General features: G+C 35.8%; 1 protein-coding gene across 1 annotated transcript; it reads right to left on the bottom strand.

Annotated features, from left to right (window-relative positions):
- Nucleotides 1-1,075: 1,075 nt before the first annotated feature.
- On the bottom strand, nt 1,076-1,907 carry LOC131487758 (olfactory receptor 14C36-like). Its single transcript, XM_058688773.1, is given in 2 exon segments — nt 1,076-1,513; nt 1,515-1,907. Coding segments are annotated over 2 exon segments (831 nt in total).
- Between the last annotated feature and the right edge of the window lie 24,262 nt (nt 1,908-26,169).

The raw sequence follows: 26,169 nt of genomic DNA on the forward strand, positions 1-26,169 counted from the left end.
ACACTATAAGAAAGCAAAGCAACATTATTTTTTTATTCCTCAGAGTCTTAATGGATGTATGGAGAAGCATGTGATTATAAGTGGGGGGAGAAAATTTGTACATTTCTTTAATCAACCTAACAAATAATGTTTAAATATAAACAGGTAAATGTATCCCCAAACTTGAACATATTTTTAGCAAAATTTTGGTCTGATGACAGATATAATGTATCCATATATTTTCCTTGCCATACAAAGGAATCCTTTCCTTACACATACAAGTTGTGTAAAATAATTCTGATCCTCTCATACATGATTCCCTACCCTCACCAAAGTGCCATTCAAGAAATGAAACAGATGAACATATGGAAAGTGGGGGAGAAAAGAGAGGAGTGAAACAAACCACAAAAGACTCAGTAATAGCAAAATTAGGGTTGTTGGAGGGAGGTGGGTGGAGGATGGGTTAGATGGGTGATGAGTATTAAGGAGGTTACTTGTTAGGATGAGCACTGGGTGTTGAATGTAAGTGATGAATCACTGAATTCTACTCCTGAAACAAATATTGCACTGTATGTTAACTAAAACTGAAATTGAAATAAAGAACCTATAATTTTCACATTTATTTTTGAATGATTGTAACTTTATTTCTTTATAATTCTTTTCAATACTAGGTTTATAAATATTTAAATAGTGTATAAATACAAAACTGAAGTTTAACATGAAATGTTTCTAAGGATAACTTTTTTGGATTTTTAGACTAAAAATTTTAGTCTAAAGGTTTAGTCTAAAGGTTTCTTACAATATCAAAGCATGAATGGGGATTTCTTATTTGGAACACCAGATCCTTTACACACTGGCACATTCAGATAATCCAATGCCTTCAGAAAGGAAATTATTTTGATAAATGATATATTTTAATGACATTATTTATTAATTTATATCAGTTATATTGATATAAATCCAATCAATTAACTCAATTTATTGTTGTAAACATGAATTTTACTCACTAATTTTTGGTGAGCCTCAGAAATTTTCTGCACATTTCCTGAGTAAACATTCTCTTTATTTTATTAATGGCACATTTATTTGTTCATTTCTAAAACTGTAGATAATAAGGTTGAAAAGTGGGGAATATGTCTTGGATGGTGGAATAGTTTTCAGATTGCCTCAGGTATACATAAAAACCTGAGCTGAGGAAGACAGATACCACAAATATATTAGGGACACAGGTAGAAAAAGCCTTTTTTCTGTCTGCTCCTCTCGGAAACTTGAAAACTGTAGAAAACATGTGACTGTAAGAGCTGATGATGAAAATTAAACAGCCACCAACAATCCCTAGACCAGAGACAATGAGCACCATCTCATTGCTAAAGGTGTCAGATCAGGAGAGCTTTAGCAGAGAAGGGATATCACAAAAAAACTGATGGATAACATTGGATTGACAGAATGGCAGCCTGAATGTATTGTCATTGTGTACAGCAGCATGGATGAGACTACTGAGTATTAAAGCCAGAGTCATTTGTATGCAGATTTTGAGAGTTCATGATTATAGAGTAGTAAAGGGGTTGGCGGATAGCCACATAATGGTCTTGGGCCATGAGAGTCAGAAACAGAAGCTCCGTATATACAAAGAAAACCACTAGGAAGACCTCAGCTTTACACCCAGCCTTTGAAATGGTGCTGCTGTCAAGTAGAGAATTGATGCATGAGTTAGGAACTGTTACAGAAATGTAGCATGCATCCAAGATGGACAGATTCCTGAGGAAGAAATACATGCGTGTGTGAAGACTCCTGTCAAGGGTGGTGACAGTAACAATGAAAGTGTTTCCCAACATCACAGAGAAGGTTATGGCATGCAAAACCTGCAGTTCCCATACCTCAGAAAACTCTGTGAGGAGAAATCCCATCATCACATTGGAATTTGTCATCTGTGGGTAACACAATATGTACCTGAAAGTAAAAAGTGAAGTCTTGAGCCCATGAAGAATCAAATTATGGAAAGATATTTCTTAACTACTATGGTTTTGATTCCTACCTAATTCTAATATATATTGATGTCCCTAATATTTTTGAGAGAAAATTAAGTGAACCTCCTTTAGTCTACCTGATTTTATTTTTAATCCTACTGTATACTGGAGTGAAAATTACAGTCATATTGCTCATAACCAATAAGCATAAAAATTAAATGCATATTTCTACACATTTCCATTGGAAAATACAAATTGCATGGTCAAATACATACAAATATAGATACAGATTACATAAATACAGTTGCATTTGAAAGATACTATGTAAATCGTATTGTTGAACACTGGATAATTAGAATAAATATTTTTATTGTTTTCAGTCTTATGTTTTTATTTGAGGCTACAGATGTGTGGGGGGAAATGATCTTATTTTTCTTGAGCTAATCTTTTATGCATAATGGTGTCAAAATTCTCTTCTGTTACCATAACAAAATATCATTGTAATTTGAAACTTTACTTACTCTAATATCTCAAATGGAATACAGCCTCAGTAGCTGATATACTTACTTGAACTGAATCTATGCCTAATTTTTGTTACATTTTTATACTTCAAGTTATTTTTCTAGTTATTCTGCTCTGCTTTTAAAGAGAATGAATGAGCCCAGTATTATTATTTCCTTACTGCCTCTTGAACCTACCCCTAATATTCCCTCATTGTAATCTTCAATTTTCCAAGTTTTCAAACCTTCTTTGGTTTTACTAGCTGAAAAAACAAAGCAACAAAATTAAACACAAAATCTTACAACACTAATTTAATTTTTGCTTTCTGTTAAATTATGGAGGGTGTTTTTCTCACTTTAGTCTTCCATATGTTCAACAACATTTCTTGAATTTCTTCCTTTTTGATTTCTTTGATTCTGTATCACCCAACAAGTCCTTGGTCATTGCTATCACATCTTTATAGCTCATTTTGTCAGTCCTCTGTTTGGTTTATTCATCAGTGGATATATGAACCAACTTTCTTCTTGACTTACTGTGTTACTTGTATTTTCCTAGATCTCCTCTATTATTTTTTATAGCACTTTCTTTGAATTACCTCAAAATAATAACAAACAACAGCAACAATAATAATATTGGACCATGAACAACGCTGTCCACAGTTAAGTTTACTGTGATTCACACTTTATTTGAAGTTAAATTTTTCATGCTTTATTTGAAATTAATTTCTTCTAAATTCTGTTCAAAATCTTACAATCCAGACTCACTCACAATGATCAGTTCCCGCAAACACCATTTTGTTAGTATGCTCTTTCATAAACTTATTAAACATCTTGCATATGAAGTTTTCATAGACAACCTGCACAAATCCATGACTTCTTTTTTTGTGTGTGTGTGTTTAAAATACTTTATTATAAAGATTTTATCTATACAATACTTTATAGGAACACCTGTTGAGAGGCATTCCCAACTTATGCGTGTTTGAAGAAGTACAGCATCCCATGAACATACCCTTGAACTCTGTAAACTTTAAAATATAAAATATTATTCAAAAAAGAATTCTAAACTTTAAATCATCTTTATTTATTCCAGCTTTGCTTATTTTGGGGCATATATGCACTATTTTCATCTCTTTCAAAACTGACTCATGTTTTTCATAGTTAACTTTGGTTTATTTTTGCAAGCAGACCATTGACTCAAAGCACTGCATTTACTGATGACAGTGGATACTTATGAATCTCTTTTAACCCTTGTTGATAGAATGTCCCTTTGGTATAGAGTGCAATGAGGTTTTCTCAGGGTAGACATGAAGAAGGCAGGACGTCTGTCTTCGCTCAGTTTTCTAGCCATCGCATCTTATTTGGAAGTAGTCTGCTTCAAGTAGTTAAATCAATTCCTGGGGAACCTCTCCTTCTTTATGTTTTATTTTTTCCTTTTTTTTTTATCTTCAGTTAATTTTATTTATTTATTTTTTATTTTTTTTTTATTTTTTAATATATGAAATTTACTGTCAAATTGGTTTCCATACAACACCCAGTGCTCATCCCAAAAGGTGCCCTCCTCAATACCCATCACCCACCCTGCCCTCCCTCCCACCCCCCATCAACCCTCAGTTTGTTCTCAGTTTTTAACAGTCTCTTATGCTTTGGCTCTCTCCCACTCTAACCTCTTTTTTTTTTTTTCCCTTCCCCTCCCCCATGGGTTTCTGTTACGTTTCTCAGGATCCACATAAGAGTGAAACCATATGGTATCTGTCTTTCTCTGTATGGCTTATTTCACTTAGCATCACACTCTCCAGTTCCATCCACGTTGCTACAAAAGGCCATATTTCATTTTTTCTCATTGCCACGTAGTATTCCATTGTGTATATAAACCACAATTTCTTTATCCATTCATCAGTTGATGGACATTTAGGCTCTTTCCATAATTTGGCTATTGTTGAGAGTGCTGCTATAAACATTGGGGTACAAGTGCCCCTATGCATCATGACTCATGTATCCCTTGGATAAATTCCTAGCAGTGCTATTGCTGGGTCATAGGGTAGGTCTATTTTTAATTTTCTGAGGAACCTCCACACTGCTTTCCAGAGCGGCTGCACCAATTTGCATTCCCACCAACAGTGCAAGAGGGTTCCCGTCTCTCCACATCCTCTCCAGCATCTATAGTCTCCTGATTTGTTCATTTTGGCCACTCTGACTGGCGTGAGGTGGTATCTGAGTGTGGTTTTGATTTGTATTTCCCTGATGAGGAGCGACGTTGAACATCTTTTCATGTGTCTGTTGGCCATCCGGATGTCTTCTTTAGAGAAGTGTCTATTCATGTTTTCTGCCCATTTCTTCACTGGGTTATTTGTTTTTCGGGTGTGGAGTTTGATGAGCTCTTTATAGATTTTGGATACTAGCCCTTTGTCCGATGTGTCATTTGCAAATATCTTTTCCCATTCCGTTGGTTGCCTTTTAGTTTTGTTGGTTGTTTCCTTTGCTGTGCAGAAGCTTTTTATCTTCATAAGGTCCCAGTAATTCACTTTTGCTTTTAATTCCCTTGCCTTTGGGGATGTGCCGAGTAAGAGATTGCTACGGCTGAGGTCAGAGAGGTCTTTTCCTGCTTTCTCCTCTAAGGTTTTGATGGTTTCCTGTCTCACATTCAGGTCCTTTATCCATTTTGAGTTTATTTTTGTGAATGGTGTGAGAAAGTGGTCTAGTTTCAACCTTCTGCATGTTGCTGTCCAGTTCTCCCAGCACCATTTGTTAAAGAGACTGTCTTTTTTCCATTGGATGTTCTTTCCTGCTTTGTCAAAAATGAGTTGGCCATACGTTTGTGGGTCTAGTTCTGGGGTTTCTATTCTATTCCATTGGTCTATGTGTCTGTTTTTATGCCAATACCATGCTGTCTTGATGATGACAGCTTTGTAGTAGAGGCTAAAGTCTGGGATTGTGATGCCTCCTGCTTTGGTCTTCTTCTTCAAAATTACTTTGGCTATTCGGGGCCTTTTGTGGTTCCGTATGAATTTTAGGATTGCCTGTTCTAATTTTGAGAATGCTGGTACAATTTTGATTGGGATTGCATTGAATGTGTAGATAGCTTTGGCTAGTATTGACATTTTGACAATATTTATTCTTCCAATCCATGAGCACGGAATGTTTTTCCATTTCTTTATATCTTCTTCAATTTCCTTCATAAGCTTTCTATAGTTTTCAGCATACAGATCTTTTACATCTTTGGTTAGATTTATTCCTAGGTATTTTATGCTTCTTGGTGCAATTGTGAATGGGATCAGTTTCTTTATTTGTCTTTCTGTTGCTTCATTGTTAGTGTATAAGAATGCAACTGATTTCTGTACATTGATTTTGTATCCTGCAACTTTGCTGAATTCATGTATCAGTTCTAGCAGACTTTTGGTGGAGTCTATCGGATTTTCCATGTATAATATCATGTCATCTGCAAAAAGTGAAAGCTTGACTTCATCTTTGCCAATTTGGATGCCTTTGATTTCCTTTTGTTGTCTGATTGCTGATGCTAGAACTTCCAGCACTATATTAAACAACAGTGGTGAGAGTGGGCATCCCTGTCGTGTTCCTGATCTCAGGGAAAAAGCTCTCAGTTTTTCCCCATTGAGGATGATGTTAGCTGTGGGCTTTTCATAAATGGCTTTTATGATGTTTAAGTATGTTCCTTCTATCCCAACTTTCTCAAGGTTTTTATTAAGAAAGGGTGCTGGATTTTGTCAAAGGCCTTTTCTGCATCGATTGACAGGATCATATGGTTCTTCTCTTTTTTTTTGTTAATGTGATGTATCACGTTGATCGATTTGCGAATGTTGAACCAGCCCTGCATCTCAGGAATGAATCCCACTTGATCATGGTGAATAATTCTTTTTATATGCTGTTGAATTCGATTTGCTAGTATCTTATTGAGAATTTTTGCATCCATATTCATCAGGGATATTGGCCTGTAGTTCTCTTTTTTTACTGGGTCTCTGTCTGGTTTAGGCATCAAAGTAATACTGGCTTCATAGAATGAGTCTGGAAGTTTTCCTTCCCTTTCTATTTCTTGGAATAGCTTGAGAAGGATAGGTATTATCTCTGCTTTAAACCTCTGGTAGAACTCCCCTGGGAAGCCATCTGGTCCTGGACTCTTATTTGTTGGGAGATTTTTGATAACCGATTCAATTTCTTCGCTGGTTATGGGTCTGTTCAAGCTTTCTATTTCCTCCTGATTGAGTTTTGGAAGAGTGTGGGTGTTTAGGAATTTGTCCATTTCTTCAAGGTTGTCCAATTTGTTGGCATATAATTTTTCATAGTATTCCCTGATAATTGTTTGTATCTCTGAGGGATTGGTTGTAATAATTCCATTTTCATTCATGATTTTATCTATTTGGGTCATCTCCCTTTTCTTTTTGAGAAGCCTGGCTAGAGGTTTGTCAATTTTGTTTATTTTTTCAAAAAACCAACTCTTGGTTTCGTTGATCTGCTCTACAGTTTTTTTAGATTCTATATTGTTTATTTCTGCTCTGATCTTTATGATTTCTCTTCTTCTGCTGGCTTTAGGCTGCCTTTGCTGTTCTGCTTCTATTTCCTTTAGGTGTGCTGTTAGATTTTGTATTTGGGATTTTTCTTATTTCTTGAGATAGGCCTGGATTGCAATGTATTTTCCTCTCAGGACTGCCTTTGCTGCGTCCCAAAGCGTTTGGATTGTTGTATTTTCATTTTCGTTTGTTTCCATATATTTTTAAATTTCTTCTCTAATTGCCTGGTTGACCCACTCATTCGTTAGTAGGGTGTTCTTTAACCTCCATGCTTTTGGAGGTTTTCCAGACTTTTTCCTGTGGTTGATTTCAAGCTTCATAGCATTGTGGTCTGAAAGTATGCATGGTATAATTTCAATTCTTGTAAACTTATGAAGGGCTGTTTTGTGACCCAGTATATGATCTATCTTGGAGAATGTTCCATGTGCACTCGAGAAGAAAGTATATTCTGTTGCTTTGGGATGCAGAGTTCTAAATATATCTGTCAAGCATGACTTCTTTTTTTTAATCACATCAGTCTTAGGATATGTTTCATCAACTGCTTTACTTTGAAAAGAAATTGAGCTGATGTCCTTCCTGTTTTGTTGTTTATAGATTACTCAAGTATTGAATCATATACAATTTTGGCTCCAAAGGGGAAGATGGAGGCATAGGAGGATGCTGGGCTCACCTTATCCTGCTGATCACTTATATTCCACACACATCTGCATAAATAACCCAGAAAACCACCCGAAGACTAGCAGCAGACTCTCAGGAGCCAAGCATAGAGAAGAGGCCCACAGAAGACTGTAAGAAGGGCTGAGAAGTGGTGCGTGCTACACGGACTGGAAGGAGGAAGCCAGGGTAGTGGAAGGGCAGCCACTTGGGCAAGGCAGAGCCCCCGAAGTCTGGCTTGCAAAAGCAGAGGGGCTGGACTCCATAAGTTCTGACAGCTAGAGGGACTTAACATCTGGAATGTTAGAAGTCAACTGCTTTGCTCTCGGAGAGTGAGGAAGACAAGAGGATGTGGGGAGGAAGAGTTATTGAAACCCAGAAAGACAGAGCTCAGCAGGGGAACAAAGGTGCTGGCCAGAGCCATTTCTCTATTCATCTCCCAGTCAAAATTCCAAAAGGAACCAGTTCCCGTAAACAAATTTTCTTCCACTGAGCAAACACCCAACACTGCTTCCATGGATCCATCCCTCTGAAGGGCCTGCCTCCCTCCCAGTGTGGCAGGGCCCCTCCCCCAAGGGACCACCAATGGCAAAGGGAGCTAAGCCTACCCCTCCTGCCCATGTGCACCTCGGGGATCAACTCCACCTAATACTCCCTTGGCAGATCTCATCAACAACACCGCAAGCCTTGCAGTGTGCAAGTAGTCCAGACAGGGGCCACACCATGCCACAGAGAGTCCTGACCATGGGAGAAGGGATGACAAGGTACACACCAGTCTGACTGTGGCCCCGCCCACCAACACGAGATAATCAGGACAGAACAGGGGAAGTGCCCTTTTACCACAGGACCTACCCAAAATGATGAAACAGAATAATTCTCCTCAAAAAAAAAAAAAAAAAACTCCAGGAATTAGCAACACCTAACGAATTGATCAAAAATGATTTAAGCAATATAACAGAACAAGAATGTAGAATAATATTCATAAAATTAATTGCTGGGCTTGAAAAAAGAATGGAAGACAGCAGAGAATCTATTGCTACAGACCCCAAGGGACTAAGAAATAGTCATGATGAACTAAAAAAAATGCTATAAATGAGGTGCAAAATAAAATGGAGGTGGCCATAGCACAGATTGAAGAGGCAGAGGAGAGAAGAGGTGAATTAGAAGATAAAATTATGGAAAAAGAGAAAGCTGAGAAAAAGAGAGATAAAAAAATCCAGGAGTATGAGGGGAGAATTAGAGAACTAAGTGATGCAAACTAACGAAAAAATATCAGTACCATAGGAACTCCAGAAAAAGAAGAGAGAGAAAGGGGCTGAAGGTGTACTTGAACAAATCATAGCTCAGAACTTCCCTGATCTGGGAAGGAAAAATGCATTGAAATCGAAGACGCACAGAGAACTCCCTTCAGATGTAACTCGAATAGATCTCCTGCAAGACATATCATAGTAAAACTGGCAAAATACAAGGATAAAGAGAAAATTCTGAAAGCAGCTAGGGATAAACAGGCCCTAAATTACAAAGGTAGACACATAATAATAGTAGCAGACCTATCTACTGAAACATGGCAGACAAGAAAAGAATGGCAGGAAATCTTCAATGTGATGAACAGAAAACATATGCAGCCGAGAATCCTTTATCCAGCAAGTCTGTCATTCAGAATAGAAGGAGAGATAAAGGTCTTCCCAAACAAACACTGAAGAAGTTCATCATCATTAAACCAGCCCTACAAGAGATCCTAAGGAGGATTCTGTGAGTGAAATGTTGCAATGACCACAAAGTAACAGAGACATCAACACAAGCAAGAAACCTACAGAGATCACAATGTCTCTAAACCCATATCTTTCAATAATAACACTGAATGTAAATGGACTAAATGCTCCAACGAAAAGACATAGGGTATCAGAATGGTAAAAAAAAAAAAAAACAAAAAACAAAAACAAAAAACAAGACCCATCTATTTGCTGTCCACAAGAGACATGTTTTAGACCCGAGGACATCTTAAACTGAAAGTAAGGGGATGGAGAACTATCTATAATGCTACTGAAAGTAAAAACAAAACTGGAGTAGCCATACCTATATCAGACAAACTAGACTTTAAATTAAAGGCTGTAACAAGAGATGAAGAATGGCATTATAAAATAATTACAGGGTCTATCCATCAGGAATAGCTAACAATCATAAATGTCTATGTGCCAAATATGGGAGCCCACAAATAAATAAAATAATCACAAACATAAGCAACCTTATTGATAAGAATGTGGTAATTGCAGGGGACTTTAGTACTCCACTTACAACATTGGATAGATCATCTAGACACAGGATCAATAAAGAAACAAGGGCCCTGAGTGATACATTGGATCAGATGGACTTGACAGATATATTTAGAACTCATATCCCAAAGCAACAAAATATACTTTCTTCTTGAGTGCACATGGAACATTCTCCATGATAGATAACATACTGGGTCACAAAACAGCCCTTAATAAGTATAAAATAATATAGATCATACCATGCACACTTTCAGACCACAATGCTATGAAACTTTAAATCAACCACAGGAAAAAGTATGGAAAAACTCCAAAAGCATAGATGTTAAAGAACACGCAATTAAAGAATTAATGGGTCAACAAGGCAATGAGAAAAGAAATTTTAAAAATATATGGAAACAAATGAAAATGAAAATACAACAATCTAAATGCTTTGGGATGCAGCGAAGTAAGTCCTGAGAAGAAAATACATTGCAATCCAGGCCTATCTCAAGACACAAGAAAAACCCCAAATACAAAATCTAAAAGCATACCTACAGGAACTAGAAGCTGAACAGCAAAGACACCCCAAACCCAGTAGCAGAAGAGAAATAGTAAAGATCAGAGAAGAAACAAACAATATAGAATCTAAAAAAACTATAGAGCAGATCAATGAAACCAAGAGCTGGTTTTTTGAAAAAATAAACAAAATTGATAAACCTGTAGACAGGCTTCTCAAAAAGAAAAGGGAGATGACCCAAATAGATAAAATCATGAATGAAAATGGAATGATTACAACCAATCCCTCAGAAATACAAGCAATTATCAGGGAATACTATGAAAAATTTTATGCCAAAAAACTGGACAACCTGGAAGAAATGGACAAATTCCTAAGCACCCACACACTTCCAAAACTGAAATAGGAAGAAATAGAAAGCTTGAACAGACCCATAACCAGCGAAGAAATAGAAGCAGGTATCAAAAATCTCCCAACAAATAAGAGTCCAGGACCAGATAGCTTCCAGGGGAATTCTACCAGACATTTAAAGCAGATAAAATACCTATTATTCTTAAGCTCTTCCAAAAAATAGAAAGGGAAGGAAAACTTCCAGACTCATTCTATGAAGCAGCTTTACTTTGTTTCCCAAACCAGACAGAGACCCAGCAAAAAAAAGAGAACTACAGGCCAATATCCCTGATGAATATCCATGCAAAAATTCTCAACAAGATACTAGCAATTCAAATTCAACAGCATATAAAAGGAATTATTCAGCATGATCAAATGGGATTCATTCTTAGGCTGCAGAGCTGGTTCAACACTCCCAAATCAATCAGTGTGATAAATCATATTGATAAAAGGAAATAGAAGAACCATATGATTCTGTCATTCAATGCAGAAAAGCATTTGACAAAATTCAACATCCTTTCTTATTAAAAACCCTTGAGAAAGTTGGGATAGAAGGAACATACTTAAACATCATAAAAGCCATTTATGAAAAGCCCACAGCTAACATCATCCTCAAAGGGGAAAAACTGAGAGCTTTTCCCCTGAGATCAGGAACACGACAGGGATGTACACTCTCACCACTGTTGTAAACATAGTGTTGGAAGTCCTAGCATCAGCAATCAGACAACAAAAGAAATCAAAGGCATCCAAATTGGTAAAGATGAAGTTAAGCTTTCACTTTTTGCAGATGACATGACATTATACATGGAAAACCTGATAGACTCCACCAAAAGTCTGCTAGAACTGATAGCTGAATACAGGAAAGTTGCAGGATACAAAATCAAATACAGAAATCAGTTCCATTCTTATACACTAATAATGAAGCAACAGAAAGACAAATAAAGAAACTGATCCCATTTACAATTGCACCAACAAGCATAAAATACCTAGGAATAAACCTAACTAAAGACGTAAAAGATCTGTATGCTGAAAACTATAGAAAGCTTAGGAAGGAAATGGAAGAAGACATAAAGAAATGGAAAAACATTCCATGTTCATGGGTTGGAAGAATAAACACTGTCAAAATGTCAATACTACCCAAAGCTATCTACACATTCAATGCAACCCCAATCAAAATTGCACCATCATTCTTCTTGAAGCTAGAACAAGCAATCCTAAAATTTGTATGGAACCACAAAAGATACCAAATATTCAAAGTAATATTGAAAAAGACGACCAAAGCAGAACCATCACATTTCCAGACTTTAGCCTCTACTACAAAGCTGTAATCATCAAGACAGCATCGTATTGGCACAAAAACAGACACACAGACCAATGGAATTGAATAGAGACTCCAGAATTGGACCCACAAAAGTATGGCCAACTAATCTTTGACAATGCAAGAAAGAATATCCAATGGAAAAAAGACAGCCTCTTTAACAAATGGTACTGGGAGAACTGGACAGCAACATGTACAAGAATGAAACTAGACCACTTTCTTACCCATTCACAAAAATAAACTCAAAATGGATGAAGGACCTGAATGTTAAACAGGAAACCATCAAAACCCTAGAGGAGAAACAGGAAAAAATCTCTCTGACCTCAGCCGCAGCAATTTCTTACCTGACACATCTCCAAAGGCAAAGGAATTCAAAGCAAAATGAACTATTGGGACCTCATGAAGATAAAAAGCTTCTGCACTGCAAAGGAGACAATCAACAAAACTAAAAGGCAACCAATGGAATGGGAAAATATATTTGCAAATAACATCGGACAAAGGGCTAGTATTCAAAATCTGTAAAGAACTCACTGAACTCCAGTGAAGAAATGGGCAAAGACATGAATAGACACTTCTCTAAAGAAGACATCCAGATGGGGCGCCTGGGTGGCGCAGTCGGTTAAGCGTCCGACTTCAGCCAGGTCACGATCTCGCGGTCCGTGAGTTCGAGCCCCGCGTCAGGCTCTGGGCTGATGGCTCGGAGCCTGGAGCCTGTTTCCGATTCTGTGTCTCCCTCTCTCTCTGCCCCTCCCCCGTTCATGCTCTGTCTCTCTCTGTCCCAAAAATAAATAAAAAAAAAAAAAATGTTGGAAAAAAAAAAGAAGACATCCAGATGGCCAACAGGCACATGAAAAGATGCTCAATGTCACTCCTCATCAGGGAAATACAAATCAAAACTACACTCAGATACAACCTCATGCCAGTCAGAGTGGCTAAAATGAATAAATCAGGAGAGTATAGATGCTGGTGAGGATGTGGAGAAACGGGAAGCCTCTTGCACTGTTGGTGGGAATGCAACCTGGTGCAGCCACTCTGGAAAACAGTGTGGAGGTTCCTCAAAAAATTAAAAATAGTTTTTTTTAAGTATTGATTTTTGGCTAAAATTTCATTCTTTTACAGATTTTCTCAAGGTTTTTAAAAGTCTTAATTGGTTTATCTGAAAATGTTTGTATATAGTTGTTTTAGAAAATGACAAAAGAAATCCCTTTTGTCATAAAATTAGCATACTTGAGAGTGTTAGCATTCTGAGAGCTTTGTAAGTTTTAAATGGAATATTCCCTTAATAAAGCCACCATTTTTATCACTGTAATAATATAATCATTTTCATTCCCTGTTAATAGACTACAGCACTTTGGGAACTTAACCTTTGTCCCATTGTGTTAGAAGCTAAAAATTTACTATTATAAATTGTCCTAATGGAAAGATTAAGAGTGAAGCCACACTTGAGTGTATGCAACTCATGATTAGTGACGAAAATCTAAGAGTTTATACAGAATTTAATTTATATTTTATTAACATGTAATTTGAAAATATATAAACATTTTTTCTATTTTTATTAAATTATAATTTTATATTTTACCAATCATTCCTTAATAACAAATTAAAACAATGTATGTATTTTTTCTTGAACACCATTGCTTTTTAGTCAAAATCTGGATATTAAAAGCATTTGTATCACAAGTAAGAGACATCACAGTTTTTCACCACCAGTAAGCAGACTGTTTTTTCATAACTTATTTAAAATACCTACATGATCACTTATTTTCAAATGAAATCACTCAACTATAAAGGTAAATATTGAACATATTTGTCTTCTTTTATATTTAGATATTTGAGGGTTCTAAAAATTGACATCTGCTTTCAAAAATAACAGTACCTGATATCTTCATAGATAAATTAAAATTAACAAAAAACATCAGGCTGCCTCAAGTGGAAGTAATTTAATAGTTAAAACATCAATTTCTTACTTATGAAACAAAATCTTGTTTAAATATGACTTTCTAAAAATGCCACAAAAAAGTGACTTTCTATGTGGCAAAGTAACATACTTCCAAGAGCAGACAGTTTTGGATTAAAATAACCTGGTTTGTCTCCTATCTAAATCACTTATTATTTCTATAAATTATCCTTAATTATTTAAGCCATAAATCATAATATGTGTTTTAAAATTAAATATATTTTTTACCCAGATTCTAGTTAGTTAACATACAGTGTAATATTAGTTTCTGGACTACAATATAGTGATTCAACAGTTACATCCAACATACCTCTGCTCATTTGTTTTATTCTTAATTGTTTTATTTCTTAATTTCCACATACGAGTAAAATCATATGGTATTTGTCTTTCTCTGACTGACTTATAACTTAGCGTAATATCCTCTAGCCCCTTCCATGTCATTGCAAAGACTACAATTACATTCATTTTTTAGAATTCTACTGTATAGAAACATTTCCCAAACTAGTATACAATTATAAAATGATAGATGTTTTAAAAAAATTCTTCAACTCATTTATCATGTGATATGGGTAGGTGTTCCCTTACAAGTTATAATTCTTAACTCAGATTAACACAGCCATCAAATTTTATATTTAAACAATCCATTCCCTGAATTAACCAACTGTAACTTAAACTGTCTAGGTTGTCAAATATCCCCTTATGTAACAATTTAATAAGAAAAAATAAAAATAATTGGTTTAACTACTTCTTCCACCTTAAATAAATAATATATAATACACTAATATATATAATATATATTTATATAAATATATAAATAAAAATTTCTTATTTATAAAAGAGGAAATAAATAATATATAATCTTTTGTGTAGCAATGTGAAGGATGCATTTTTCTATCCTGTAGAACTTAATCCATTGATTATTTTTTAAATTACTTATGAAATTATCTATTTAGTTATATATTTGCTTATTTACTCAGTCATTGCAGACCTTAATGACTGAAACTATAAAATTCTTCAGTTCATGATTGGGCAAAAAGAACTCAATAGTGACTACAAGATTATAGTCCGTTTTTAAGCATGGTATTTTAATAATGGTGATATTCATGCAATGTAGCATATTTTAAATTTTCCCTTGATATATTATTCTAATTTATATACTTTATATTATATGCATTCTTTTCTTTCTCTTTAGTAATTACTTTTCAAGGCAGTCATAGTCTTATTCACTCCCTCTTTCATTAAGTTGCTCAATGATTTCAAAAGACTCAACAAAAATTGTTATATTTTCGTTTTCAATAGATAGCTATTACAAAGCACACTGCTTTTTTTGACACTTTAACCCATTTAAATTTCCTTGGTCTTTGAAGTGATAGGAATAGTGATAAATGTAGCTCATTGATTTACTGATTTTTTCTGAATTGAGACAACAAGCTGAGCTTTTTCTTTACATTACATGAACTATTCAGGTTTATATTTAGGTTTTTAAATTTAAATTATTAATTTAAAGTATTTATATTTAGTTTGTGTTTACTTTTATATGTATTCAGTTCTATAATTAGTTTGAATGACTTTTCACTGAAATGCTAAACTAGATAGATAGGTTTTGTTACCACCTACAGACAATTTTGTTTTCAGCTCTAATACATTCAAATAAGATAAGGGGGAAGTGCAAAAGAATGAGTGTGAAGCATCAAGGTGAATAATAATAATAATAATAATAATAATAATAATAAAGCAACTCACTATGTTTCTACCCTAGAGAAGAGCAATTCCTTTTATGATAATTTCTCACAACAGGTTAATCAAACGTAGCTGAACCTATTTTTCAAAGTCCTCACAAAAACATGAGTGTTCTTTCATTTAAAAACTTCAGGAGGAATTTTGTTGTCAAATGAGGGTTATCAGATTCATGTTCATATAAATATGTAACAATTACTATGTCATTCTGAGCAAGTCTTTTGGGATTGAGATCCTAAATTTCTGCAGATCACCAGAATCCCAAGAGGAACTTGGCAGAACATTGTGTCTTTAAAGTAAATGAGTTTGGTCCAGTTAAGTTACATGTATGGACACTGACATTGCACACCTGAAAACACTAATACACACTAATACAGTTTTTCACTATTAACTGTAGTAAAAAAAAAATATGAATCCTTGGTTATCTCATCATTCAAAAGGTTTGTAAGAGAAAAACATAGATGTTACTGGAATTTGGGGATCTAGAAAGAGCTCCGTGGCAAAAATCAGAAAAACTTCCTCAGCTACAAAATGGACAAATACCTAATGTCTCAACATATTTATCTAGAAGCATTGCTATACAGAAATGAGACAGTAATATGGGTATTCAAACTAGGAAGCATGCATCTAACCATGGACTCCATAAAGTTAACCTGTGTAGGATGGCACAATGTGGATGGGGTTTAGATTAGAGGAATGACAAGTCTTTTCACTGCACATATTTTACATTTTACACACTTGGTGGCCATACCCCCATTCAAAAAACTTTTATTGAGCACCTAATATTTGCTATGCACTATTTAAGAAACTATAAATAAACCAGAAATAAAATAGAAAAAAAAACCTATGATATAATGAAACTTTAAGTTCTGTTGCCGAATGGGAGGAAATTAGGCTTTAAATTGAATAAGTAAATAAATCAAACTTTACATTGGAAGGTAACAATTGTAATTTTACAAAGAAGAGGACAGAGTGGACATGCAAAGTGTTTTTAAAGTCAATAGTGTTGGGGCACCTGGGTGGTTCAGTCGGCTAAGCGTCTGACTTCAGCTCAGGTCATGATCTTGCGGTCCGTGAGTTCGAGCCCCACGTCGGGCTCTGTGCTGACCGCTCAGAGCCTGGAGCCTGTTTCGGATTATGTGTCTCCCTCTCTCTCTGACCCTACCCCTTTCATGCTCTGTCTCTCTCTGTCTCAAAAATAAATAAATGTTAACAAAAATAAAATTTAAAAAAAAATAAAGTCAATAGTGTTAAGTATATTCACATTTTTGTGAAATAGAGCTCCAGAATTTTTTCTTACTGCAAAACTAAAACTCTACATCGATTAAACCTTACATTTCCCCCCTCTCAGTTCCTGATAACCACATTTATACTTTTTCTGTTTCTGTAAATTTGACTACTTTAGATACCTCACATAAGTAGAAGCATACACTATTTGTGTTTTTGTGACTAGCTTATTTGATTAACATGAGGTCTTCAAAATTCATCCCTATTATACTATATAACAGGATTTTCCTCCTATTGTTTTTTTTTCATTACATATCTGTAATTTAAAATTTCTCCCTTTTTACATTTCTGTGATATCTATTATGCTTACAAAATTAAAATAATTTTCATAGTGTAACCCTATATCACATGTATAACCATATTTCTTGATTACATTATTAATTGTATGTCTCTTTAACAATGCCAATTGGTTTATTTTGATCAGGACACAAAAATACCCACATTTTGCACTGATTCCTTATGCCAATTAAATGGTGTGTGTGTGTGTGTGTGTGTGTGTTTTATTCTTATGTAAGAATTTCCAGTCAGCACATTCAGCTCCAACCCTATCCTTTAAACCTTTATAAAAGACCACTCTATCCATGTGTACCCAGACTGGAAGAGCAAAGGAATAAGCACACCCATCAAGAAGTTCTCAACGAGTTATTGGTGCATGAGGATCTATGTCCTGTCTCACCACCAAAGGTGACTCTAAAGAGTGTATGTTTTACACACTTCCCCAGAAATAAACCATAGGATTAAGTTGCCCACTTTGGTAGATTACTTAATAAGGCACAGTTTATTAGCTTCCTTCTCTTCTCCATATCAATTCCTTATGTCCCTATTGTAAGTTAAACAACTTACATCAAATCTCCATCTTAGGATCTGCTTCTATGGAAAAGGTTACTCTCCCCAATGTTTGGTAATGCTCTTTATTTCTTAGAGACATTTCATCCTATATATGTCTCATATTGTGTATTTGGCTGATGGCTTCCTCAGGATGTTGTTAAATTCGGCTTAACCTTCATACTTCCTTCCTTTATGATTCTTTCCTCCTTCCTTCTTTTTTCTTTTCTTTTCTTTTATTGTTTTTCTTTTCATTTCTTTTCTTGTTTTTCTTTTCTGTTCTTTTGTCTTCTCTTCTCTTTTCTTCTTTCTGCTGATAATTACATCCATTCTTGAGTACTTCTGGTTCAAATGTACTGTCAAAAGTACTTCAAAGGTGATGCTGAAAAATTCCTAAGAAAGCCCATCCTAAACTTCCAATTTTCTCATTTCTATTAATGTCACATTTGATATGTGAACTCACCTAGTGTCATTCTAATCAATTCTTTATAAATCCCCCTTTCAGATTTAAACTAATAATTTATAGTCATGGATGACTGGCCTAGTTCCATGATTTCACCAGGGGAGGCAATATTATAATTTTGATATCTGTCATTCTTTTCTGAATTTTATTTTTTAATATGAAACTTACTGTCAAGTTGGTTTCCATACAACACCCAGTGCTCATCCAAACAGGTGCCCTCCTCAATACCCTTCACCAAGCAACCCCTCCCTCACACCCCCATAAACCCTTAGTTTGTTCTCAGTTTTTAGGAGTCTCTTATGTTTTGGCTCCCTCCCTCTCTAACCATTTTTTTCCTTCCCTTCCCGCATGGTCTTCTGTTAAGTGTCTCAAGATCCACATAGGAGTGAAAACATATGGAATCTGTCCTTCTCTCTATGACTTATTTCACTTAGCATCACACGCTCCAGTTCCATCCATGTTGCTACAAAAGGCCATATTTCATTCTTTCTCATTGACACATAGTATTCCATTGTGTATATAAACCACAATTTCTCTATCCATTCATCAGTTGATGGACATTTAGGCTCTTTCCACAATTTGGCTATTGTTGAGAGTGCTGCTATAAACATTGGGGTACAAGTGCCCCTATGCATCAGTACTCCTGTATCCCTTGGGTAAATTCCTAGCAGTGCTACTGCTGGGTCATAGGGTAGGTCTATTTTTAATTTTTGGAGGAACCTCCACGCTGTCTTCCAGACTGGCTTCATCAGTTTGCATTCCCACCAACAGTCCAAGAGGGTTCCCATTTCACCAAATCCTCTCCAGCATCTATAGTCTCCTGTTTTCTTCATTTTAGGCACTCTGACTGGCGTGAAGTGATATCTGAGTGTGGTTTTGATTTGTAATTCTCTGATGAGGAGCGACGTTGAGCATCTTTTCATGTGCTTGTTGGCCATCCGGATGTCTTCTTTAGAGAAGTGTCTATTCATGTTTTCTGTCCATTTCTTCACTGGATTATTTGTTTTTCGGGTGTGGAGTTTGGTAAGCTCTTTATAGATTTTGGATACTAACCCTTTGTCCAATATGTCATTTGCAAATATCTTTTCCCATTCCATTGGTTGCCTTTTAGTTGTGTTGATTGTTTCCTTTGCTGTGCAGAAGATTTTTATCTTCATGAAGTCCCAATAGTTCGTTTTTGCTTTTAATTCCTTAGCCTTTGGGGAATGTGTCAAGTAAGAAATTGCTGCAGCTGAGGTCAGAGAGGTTTTTCCCTGCTTTCTCCTCTAGGGTTTTGATGGTTTCCTGTCTCACATTCAGGTCCTTTATCCATTTTGAGTTTGTTTTTGTGAACGGTGTAAGAAAGTGGTCTAGTTTCATCCTTCTGCATGTTGCTGTCCAGTTCTACCAGCACCGTTTGTTAAAGGGCTGTCATTATTTCCATTGGATATTTTTTCCAGCTTTGTAAAAGATTAGTTGGCCATAATTTTGTGGGTCTAGTTCTGGGGTTTCTATTCTATTCCATTGTTCTATGTGTCTGTTTTTGTGCCAGTACCATGCTGTCTTGATGATAACAGCTTTGTAGTAGAGGCTAAAGTCTGGGATTGTGATGCCTCCTGCTTTGGTCTTCTTCAAAATTACTTTACCTATTCAGGGCCTTTTGTGGTTCATTACAAATATTAGGATTGCTTGTTCTAGCTTGGAGAAGAATGTTGGTACAATTTTGATTGGGATTGCATTGAATGTGTAGATAGGTTTGGGAAGTATTGACATTTTAACAATATTTATTCTTCCAATCCATAAGCACGGAATGTTTTTCCATTTCTTTATGTCTTCTTCCATTTCCTTCCTAAGCTTTCTATAGTTTTCAGCATACAGATCTTTTACGTTTTAGTTAGGTTTATTCCTAGGTATTTTATGCTTCTTGGTGCAATTGTGAATGGGATTGGTTTCTTTATTTGTCTTTCTGTTGCTTCAGTATTAGTGTATATGAATGGAACTGATTTCTGTATTTGATTTTGTACCATGCGACTTGCTGAATTCATGCATCAGCTCTAGCAGACTTTTGGTGGAGTCTGTAGGGTTTTCCATGTCATCTGCAAAAAGTGAAAGCTTGACTTCATCTTTACCAATTTGGATGCCTTTGATTTCCTTTTGTTGTCTGATTGCTGATGCTATCACTTCCAACACTATGTTAAACAACAGCGGTGAGAGTGGACATCCATGTCGTGTTCCTTATCTCAGGGGCAAAACTCTCAGTTTTTCCCCATTGAGGATGATATTAGCTGTGGGCTCTCCATAAATGGCTTTTATATGTTCCTTTTATATGTTCCTTTTATCCCGACTTTCTCAAGGGTTTTTATTAAGAAAGGATGCTGAATTTTGTCAAAGGCTTTTCCTGCAACAATTGACAAGATCATATGATTCTTATCTTTTCTTTTATTAATGTGATGTATCATGTTGATTGATTTGCGAATGTTGAATCAGATCTGCAGCCCAGAAATGAATCCCACTTGATCATGGTGAATATTTGTTTCCTATTCTGTTGAATTCGAATTGCTAGCTTCTTATTGAGAATTTTTGCATGGATATTCATCAGGGATATTGGCCTGTATTTCTCTTTTTTTTGCTGGGTCTATGTCTAGTTGGGGAATCATAGTAAAGCTGGCTTCATAGAATGAGTCTGGAAGTTTTTTTTTCCCTTTCTATTTTTTGGAAGAGGTTGAAAAGGATAGGTATTTTCTCTGCTTTAAATGTCTGGTAGAATTCCCCTGGGAAGCTATCTGGTCCTGGACTCTTATTTGTTGGGAGATTTTTGATACCTGATTCAATTTCTTCGCTGGTTATGGGTCTGTTCAAGCTTTCTATTTCTTCCTATTTCAGTTTTGGAAGTGTGTGGGTGCTTAGGAATTTGTCCATTTCTTCCAGGTCGTCCAGTTTGTTGGCATAAAATTTTTCATAGTATTCCCTGATAATTGCTTGTATTTCTGAGGGATTGGTTGTAATCATTCCATTTTCATTCATGATTTTATCTATTTGGGTCATCTCCCTTTTCCTTTTGAGAGGCCTGTCTAGAGGTTTATCAATTTTGTTTATTCTTTCAAAAAACCAACTCTTGGTTTTATTGATCTGCTCTATATTTTTTTAGATTCTATATTGTTTGTGTCTACTCTGATCTTCATTATTTCTCTTCTGCTACTGGGTTTGGGGTGTCTTTGCTGTTCTGCTTCTAGTTCCTTTAGGTGTGCTGTTAGATTTTGTATTTGGGATTTTTCTTGTGTCTTGAGATAGGCCTGGATTGCAATGTATTTTCCTCTCAGGGCTGCCTTTGTTGTATCCCAAAGCATTTGGATTGTTGTATTTTCATTTTCATTTGTTTCCATATATTTTTTTAAATTTCTTGTCTCATTCCCTGATTGACCCATTCATTCTTTAGTAGGGTATTCCTTAACCTCCATGCTTTTGGAGTTTTTCCATACTTTTTCCTGTGGTTGATTTCAATCTTCATCACATTGTGGTCTGAAAGTATGCATGGTGTTATCTCAATTCCTATATACTTATGAAGGGCTGTTTTGTGACCCAGTATGTGATCTATCTTAGAGAAGGTTCCATGTGCACTCGAGAAGAAAGTATATTCTGTTGCTTTGAGATGCAGAGTTCTAAATATATCTGTCAAGTACATCTGATACAGCGTACCACTCAGGGCCCTTGTTTCTTTATTGATCCTGTGTCTAGATGATCTATCCAATGTTGTAAGTGGAGTACTAAAGTACCCTGCAATTACCACATTCTTATCAATAAGGCTAATTATGTTTGTGATTAATTGTTTATATATTTGGGGGCTCCTGTATTCGGTGCATAGACATTTATAATTGTTAGCTCTTCCTGATGGATAGACCCTGTAATTATTCTATAATGGCTTCTTCATCCCTTGTTACAGCCTTTAATTTACAGTCTGGTTTGTCTGATATAAGCATGGCTACTCGAGCTTTCTTTTGACTTCCAGTAGCATGATAGATAGCTCTCCATCCCCTCACTTTCAATCTGAAGGTGTCCTCAGGTCTAAAATGAGTCTCTTATAGACAACAAATAGATGGGTCTTGTTTTTTTTTTTATCCATTCTGATACCTTATGTCTTTTGGTTGGAGTATTTAGTCCATTTATATTCAGTGTTATTATAGAATGATATGGATTTAGAGTCATTGTGATGTCTGTAGTTTTCATGCTTGTAGTGATGTGTCTGGTACTTTGTCTCACAGGATCCCCCTTAGCATCTCTTGTAGGGCTGGTTTAGTGGTGATGAATTCCTTCAGTTTTTGTTTGTTTGGGAAGACCTTTATCTCTCCTATTTTAAATGACAGACTTGCTGGATAAGGGATTCTCAGCTGCATTTTTTTCTGTTCATCACATTGAAGATTTCCTGCCATTCCCTTCTGGCCTGTCAAGTTTCAGTAGACAGATCCGTCACGAATCTTTTTTGGTCTCCCTTTATATGTTAGAACATGTTTATCCCAAAATCTTCTCTTTATCCTTGTATTTTGCCAGTTTTACCATGGTATGTCATGCAGAAGTTCTATTCAAGTTATGTCTGAAGGGAGTTCTCTGTGCCTCTTGGATTTCAACACATTTTTCCTTCCTCAGTTCATTTAAGTTCTCATCTATGATTTCTTCAAGTACACCTTCATCAACTTTCCCTCTCTCTTCCTCCTCTGTAATCCCATTAATGCATATATTATTTCATTTAATTATGTCACTTAGTTCTCTAAGTCTCCCCTCATACTCCTGGATTTTTTTATCTCTCTTTTTCTCAGCTTCTTCTTTTTCCATAATTTTATCTTGTAGTTCACCTATTCTCTCCTCTGCCTCTTCAATCCGAGCTGTGGCTGGCTCCATTTTATTTTGTAGCTCATTTATAGCATTTATTTAGGTCCTCCTGACTGTTTCTTAGTCCCTTGAACTCTGTAGTAATAGATTCTCTGCTGTCCTCTATACTTGTTTCAAACCCAGCAATTACTTTTATGACTACTATTTTAAATTCATTTTCTGCTATATTGCTTAAATAGATTTTGATCAGTTCTTTAGCTGTTGCTACTTCCTGGAGTTTCTTTTGAGGAGAATTCTTCTGTTTCATCATTTTGGATAGTCCCTGGAGTGGCGGGGAACTGCAGGGCTCTTCCCCTGTGCTGTCTGGAGTAACTTGCATTGGTTGGCGGGGCCGCAGTTAGATGATGTCTGCCCCAGCCCACTGCTGGGGCCACAGTCAGACTGGTGTGTACCTTATCTTCCCCTCTCTCAGGGGCAGGACTGTCTGTGGAGTGGTGTGGCCTCTGTCTAGGCTACTTGCACACTGCCAAGCTTGTGGTGCTTGGATGGGATCTGGTGTATTAGCCGGGGTGGATCTGCAAGGTGCACAGGGGTGGGAGAGGCAGGCTCAGCTCACTTTGCCTTTGGTGGTCCGCTTCCAGAGGGGCCCAGTGGCACTGGAGGGAGGCAGACCCATTGGAGGGACGGATCCACACAAGCACAGCATTGTGTGTTTGCACAGTGCAAGCAAGTTCCTGATGGCAACTGGTTCCCTTTGGGATTTTGGCTGGGGGATGGGCAAGGGAGATGGTGCTTCCCAGTGCCTTTGTTCGCCACCAAGCTGAGCTCTGTCATTTGGGGCTCAACAACTCTTCCTCCTGTTGTCCTTTAGCCCTCCCACTCTCCGAGCAGAGCTGTTGACTTATTCCAGATGTTAAGTCCTGTTCGCTGTCAGAACATATTCCGTCCAGCCTCTCCCCTTTTGCAAGCCAGACTCAGGGGCTCTGCCTTGCTGGGTGGGCTGGCTGCCCCTCCACCACCCTGGCTCCCTCCCTCCAGTCCGTGTAATGTGCACCACCTCTGCCCTTCCTACCCTCTTCTGTGGGCCTCTCGTCTATGTTTGGCTCCAGAGAGTCCATTCTGCTAGTCTTCTGGCAGTTTTCTGGGTTATTTAGGCAGATGTGGGTGGAATCTACATGGTCTGTAGGATGCTGTGAGCGCAGCCATCCTCCTATGCCACCATCTTCCCAGTTCCTCTTTTCTGAATTTTATAGTTAAAACTTTAAAAATTATTCAGTTACACTAATATAATTCATATTGTAAAGGCAAGATGTGTAGTTTCCCTCCCCCAGTAGTAAATAATGATTTTATTTGGATGAAGAGGCATCAGTAGGAACTGGGAGATTTCTTAAAATTGATATTTTAAAGTTTATTATTATTATTATTATTGTTTTGATGTTCAAATTATTCCCTCTTTGGCCAGTGTAATCCTTTCAAGTTGAGGTCCTGCCTCTTTGATCTGACCTCATTATTATTTGATATCTTTCTTGCTTGCTGGAAAAAGATGTTTTAAGTTCATCATGAGCATTCCCCTACAAATTGTTGATGTTGTACCTGAGAATTTTATCTAAGTACCATGTTTAAGAAACTGGAGTGACTCTTGTTACTAGTTGGTATGGCTCTTATGATTCTGCAATAGATAGAAAATATGTATTACTTAGAGAGAGAAATTAGTCATGGTTTTATATTTCTTATTAAAATTAAAATTACACATTTTTACTTCAATTATTTGTTTCTATATGTTTAGTGTATTTTCACTTAACACTAAAAAAAGTCTTGGTTCTTAACAATATTAGCATAAATATTGATTGCTTTCTTTTATAGTAGGTGCCTCAAAATAATAGAAATAGTACTACTAAAAGCAATGCTACTTAATAAGGTTAATATTTCTTGTGAATGTTTTCTCATAAGAATATATTATTTTATTTATATTTAAAGATACTGATTTACAATATTTACCTTCGATAACTATGCTATCAACTTTCATTTTTCAGGTAAAGTAACAAACATATGGCAAAAAATATGACTATAATATGCAAATATATCACATATTGCTGCATATTATGTGCTTTTGCCTCATTTTATTATTCTGATATTTTAAATTTTTTTCTCTGTATTTTTACCAATCTCAATTTGTCAAATATTTGCTTTTTAGACCCTATATACCATATGTTTTCCTTTTATTGCACATATTTCTACTCTTATCCTTACTATTCCAGACCTTCTTATTCCCTTAGATATATTTTGCTGGCCTTTTTACGTTATTCAGATTAATATTTACTTCATTACTTACAGTTTTTTCTTCAGATATAATAAGTATATAAAATGCTTTATATTTTGTTCTAAATATTCCTTACCAACATTACATTCATTTTTGTAAATAATATTTTTATTGAGTTAGGCATTACACAAAATAGAACTTCAATAATAATTTTTCATAAAACAAACACATTTATGCTTAATGAATAGTGCATCACTAGCTCTGTACCATGTATGTCATCTTTAAATTAATTAACAACCATTTTCTCCAGTGAAAACACATGTAGTTATAAATACACTAAACAAGTAAAAATAAAATGATTTTAAGAACATTTTATTTATTGCCACATATCTAAAATGCTATTAACATATGCAATTGCTACAAAAACTTTGCTGAAATATTTTATTTAATTTTTACATGTGATGTTAAACACATACTGTGCATTTTACATTTAGAGTATAAACCAATTCTGATTATCTTTGGTGCTTAATAATTTCATATGGGTGGTATAAAATATTGTACAATATAACTGTTAAGCACCCATTGCTCAATTATACTGCAATTTATGTATATATTTGATTACTTTTCCAGTTACATAGAGGTATAACACATACACAAGAAACTTCATATAGTGTGTGAAATTTAATGAGTTGGGGATATATATAAACACACACACACACATACACATATATATATAATAT

This window comes from Neofelis nebulosa, chromosome 1, assembly GCF_028018385.1.
Source record: "Neofelis nebulosa isolate mNeoNeb1 chromosome 1, mNeoNeb1.pri, whole genome shotgun sequence".
Taxonomy (NCBI): domain Eukaryota; kingdom Metazoa; phylum Chordata; class Mammalia; order Carnivora; family Felidae; genus Neofelis; species Neofelis nebulosa.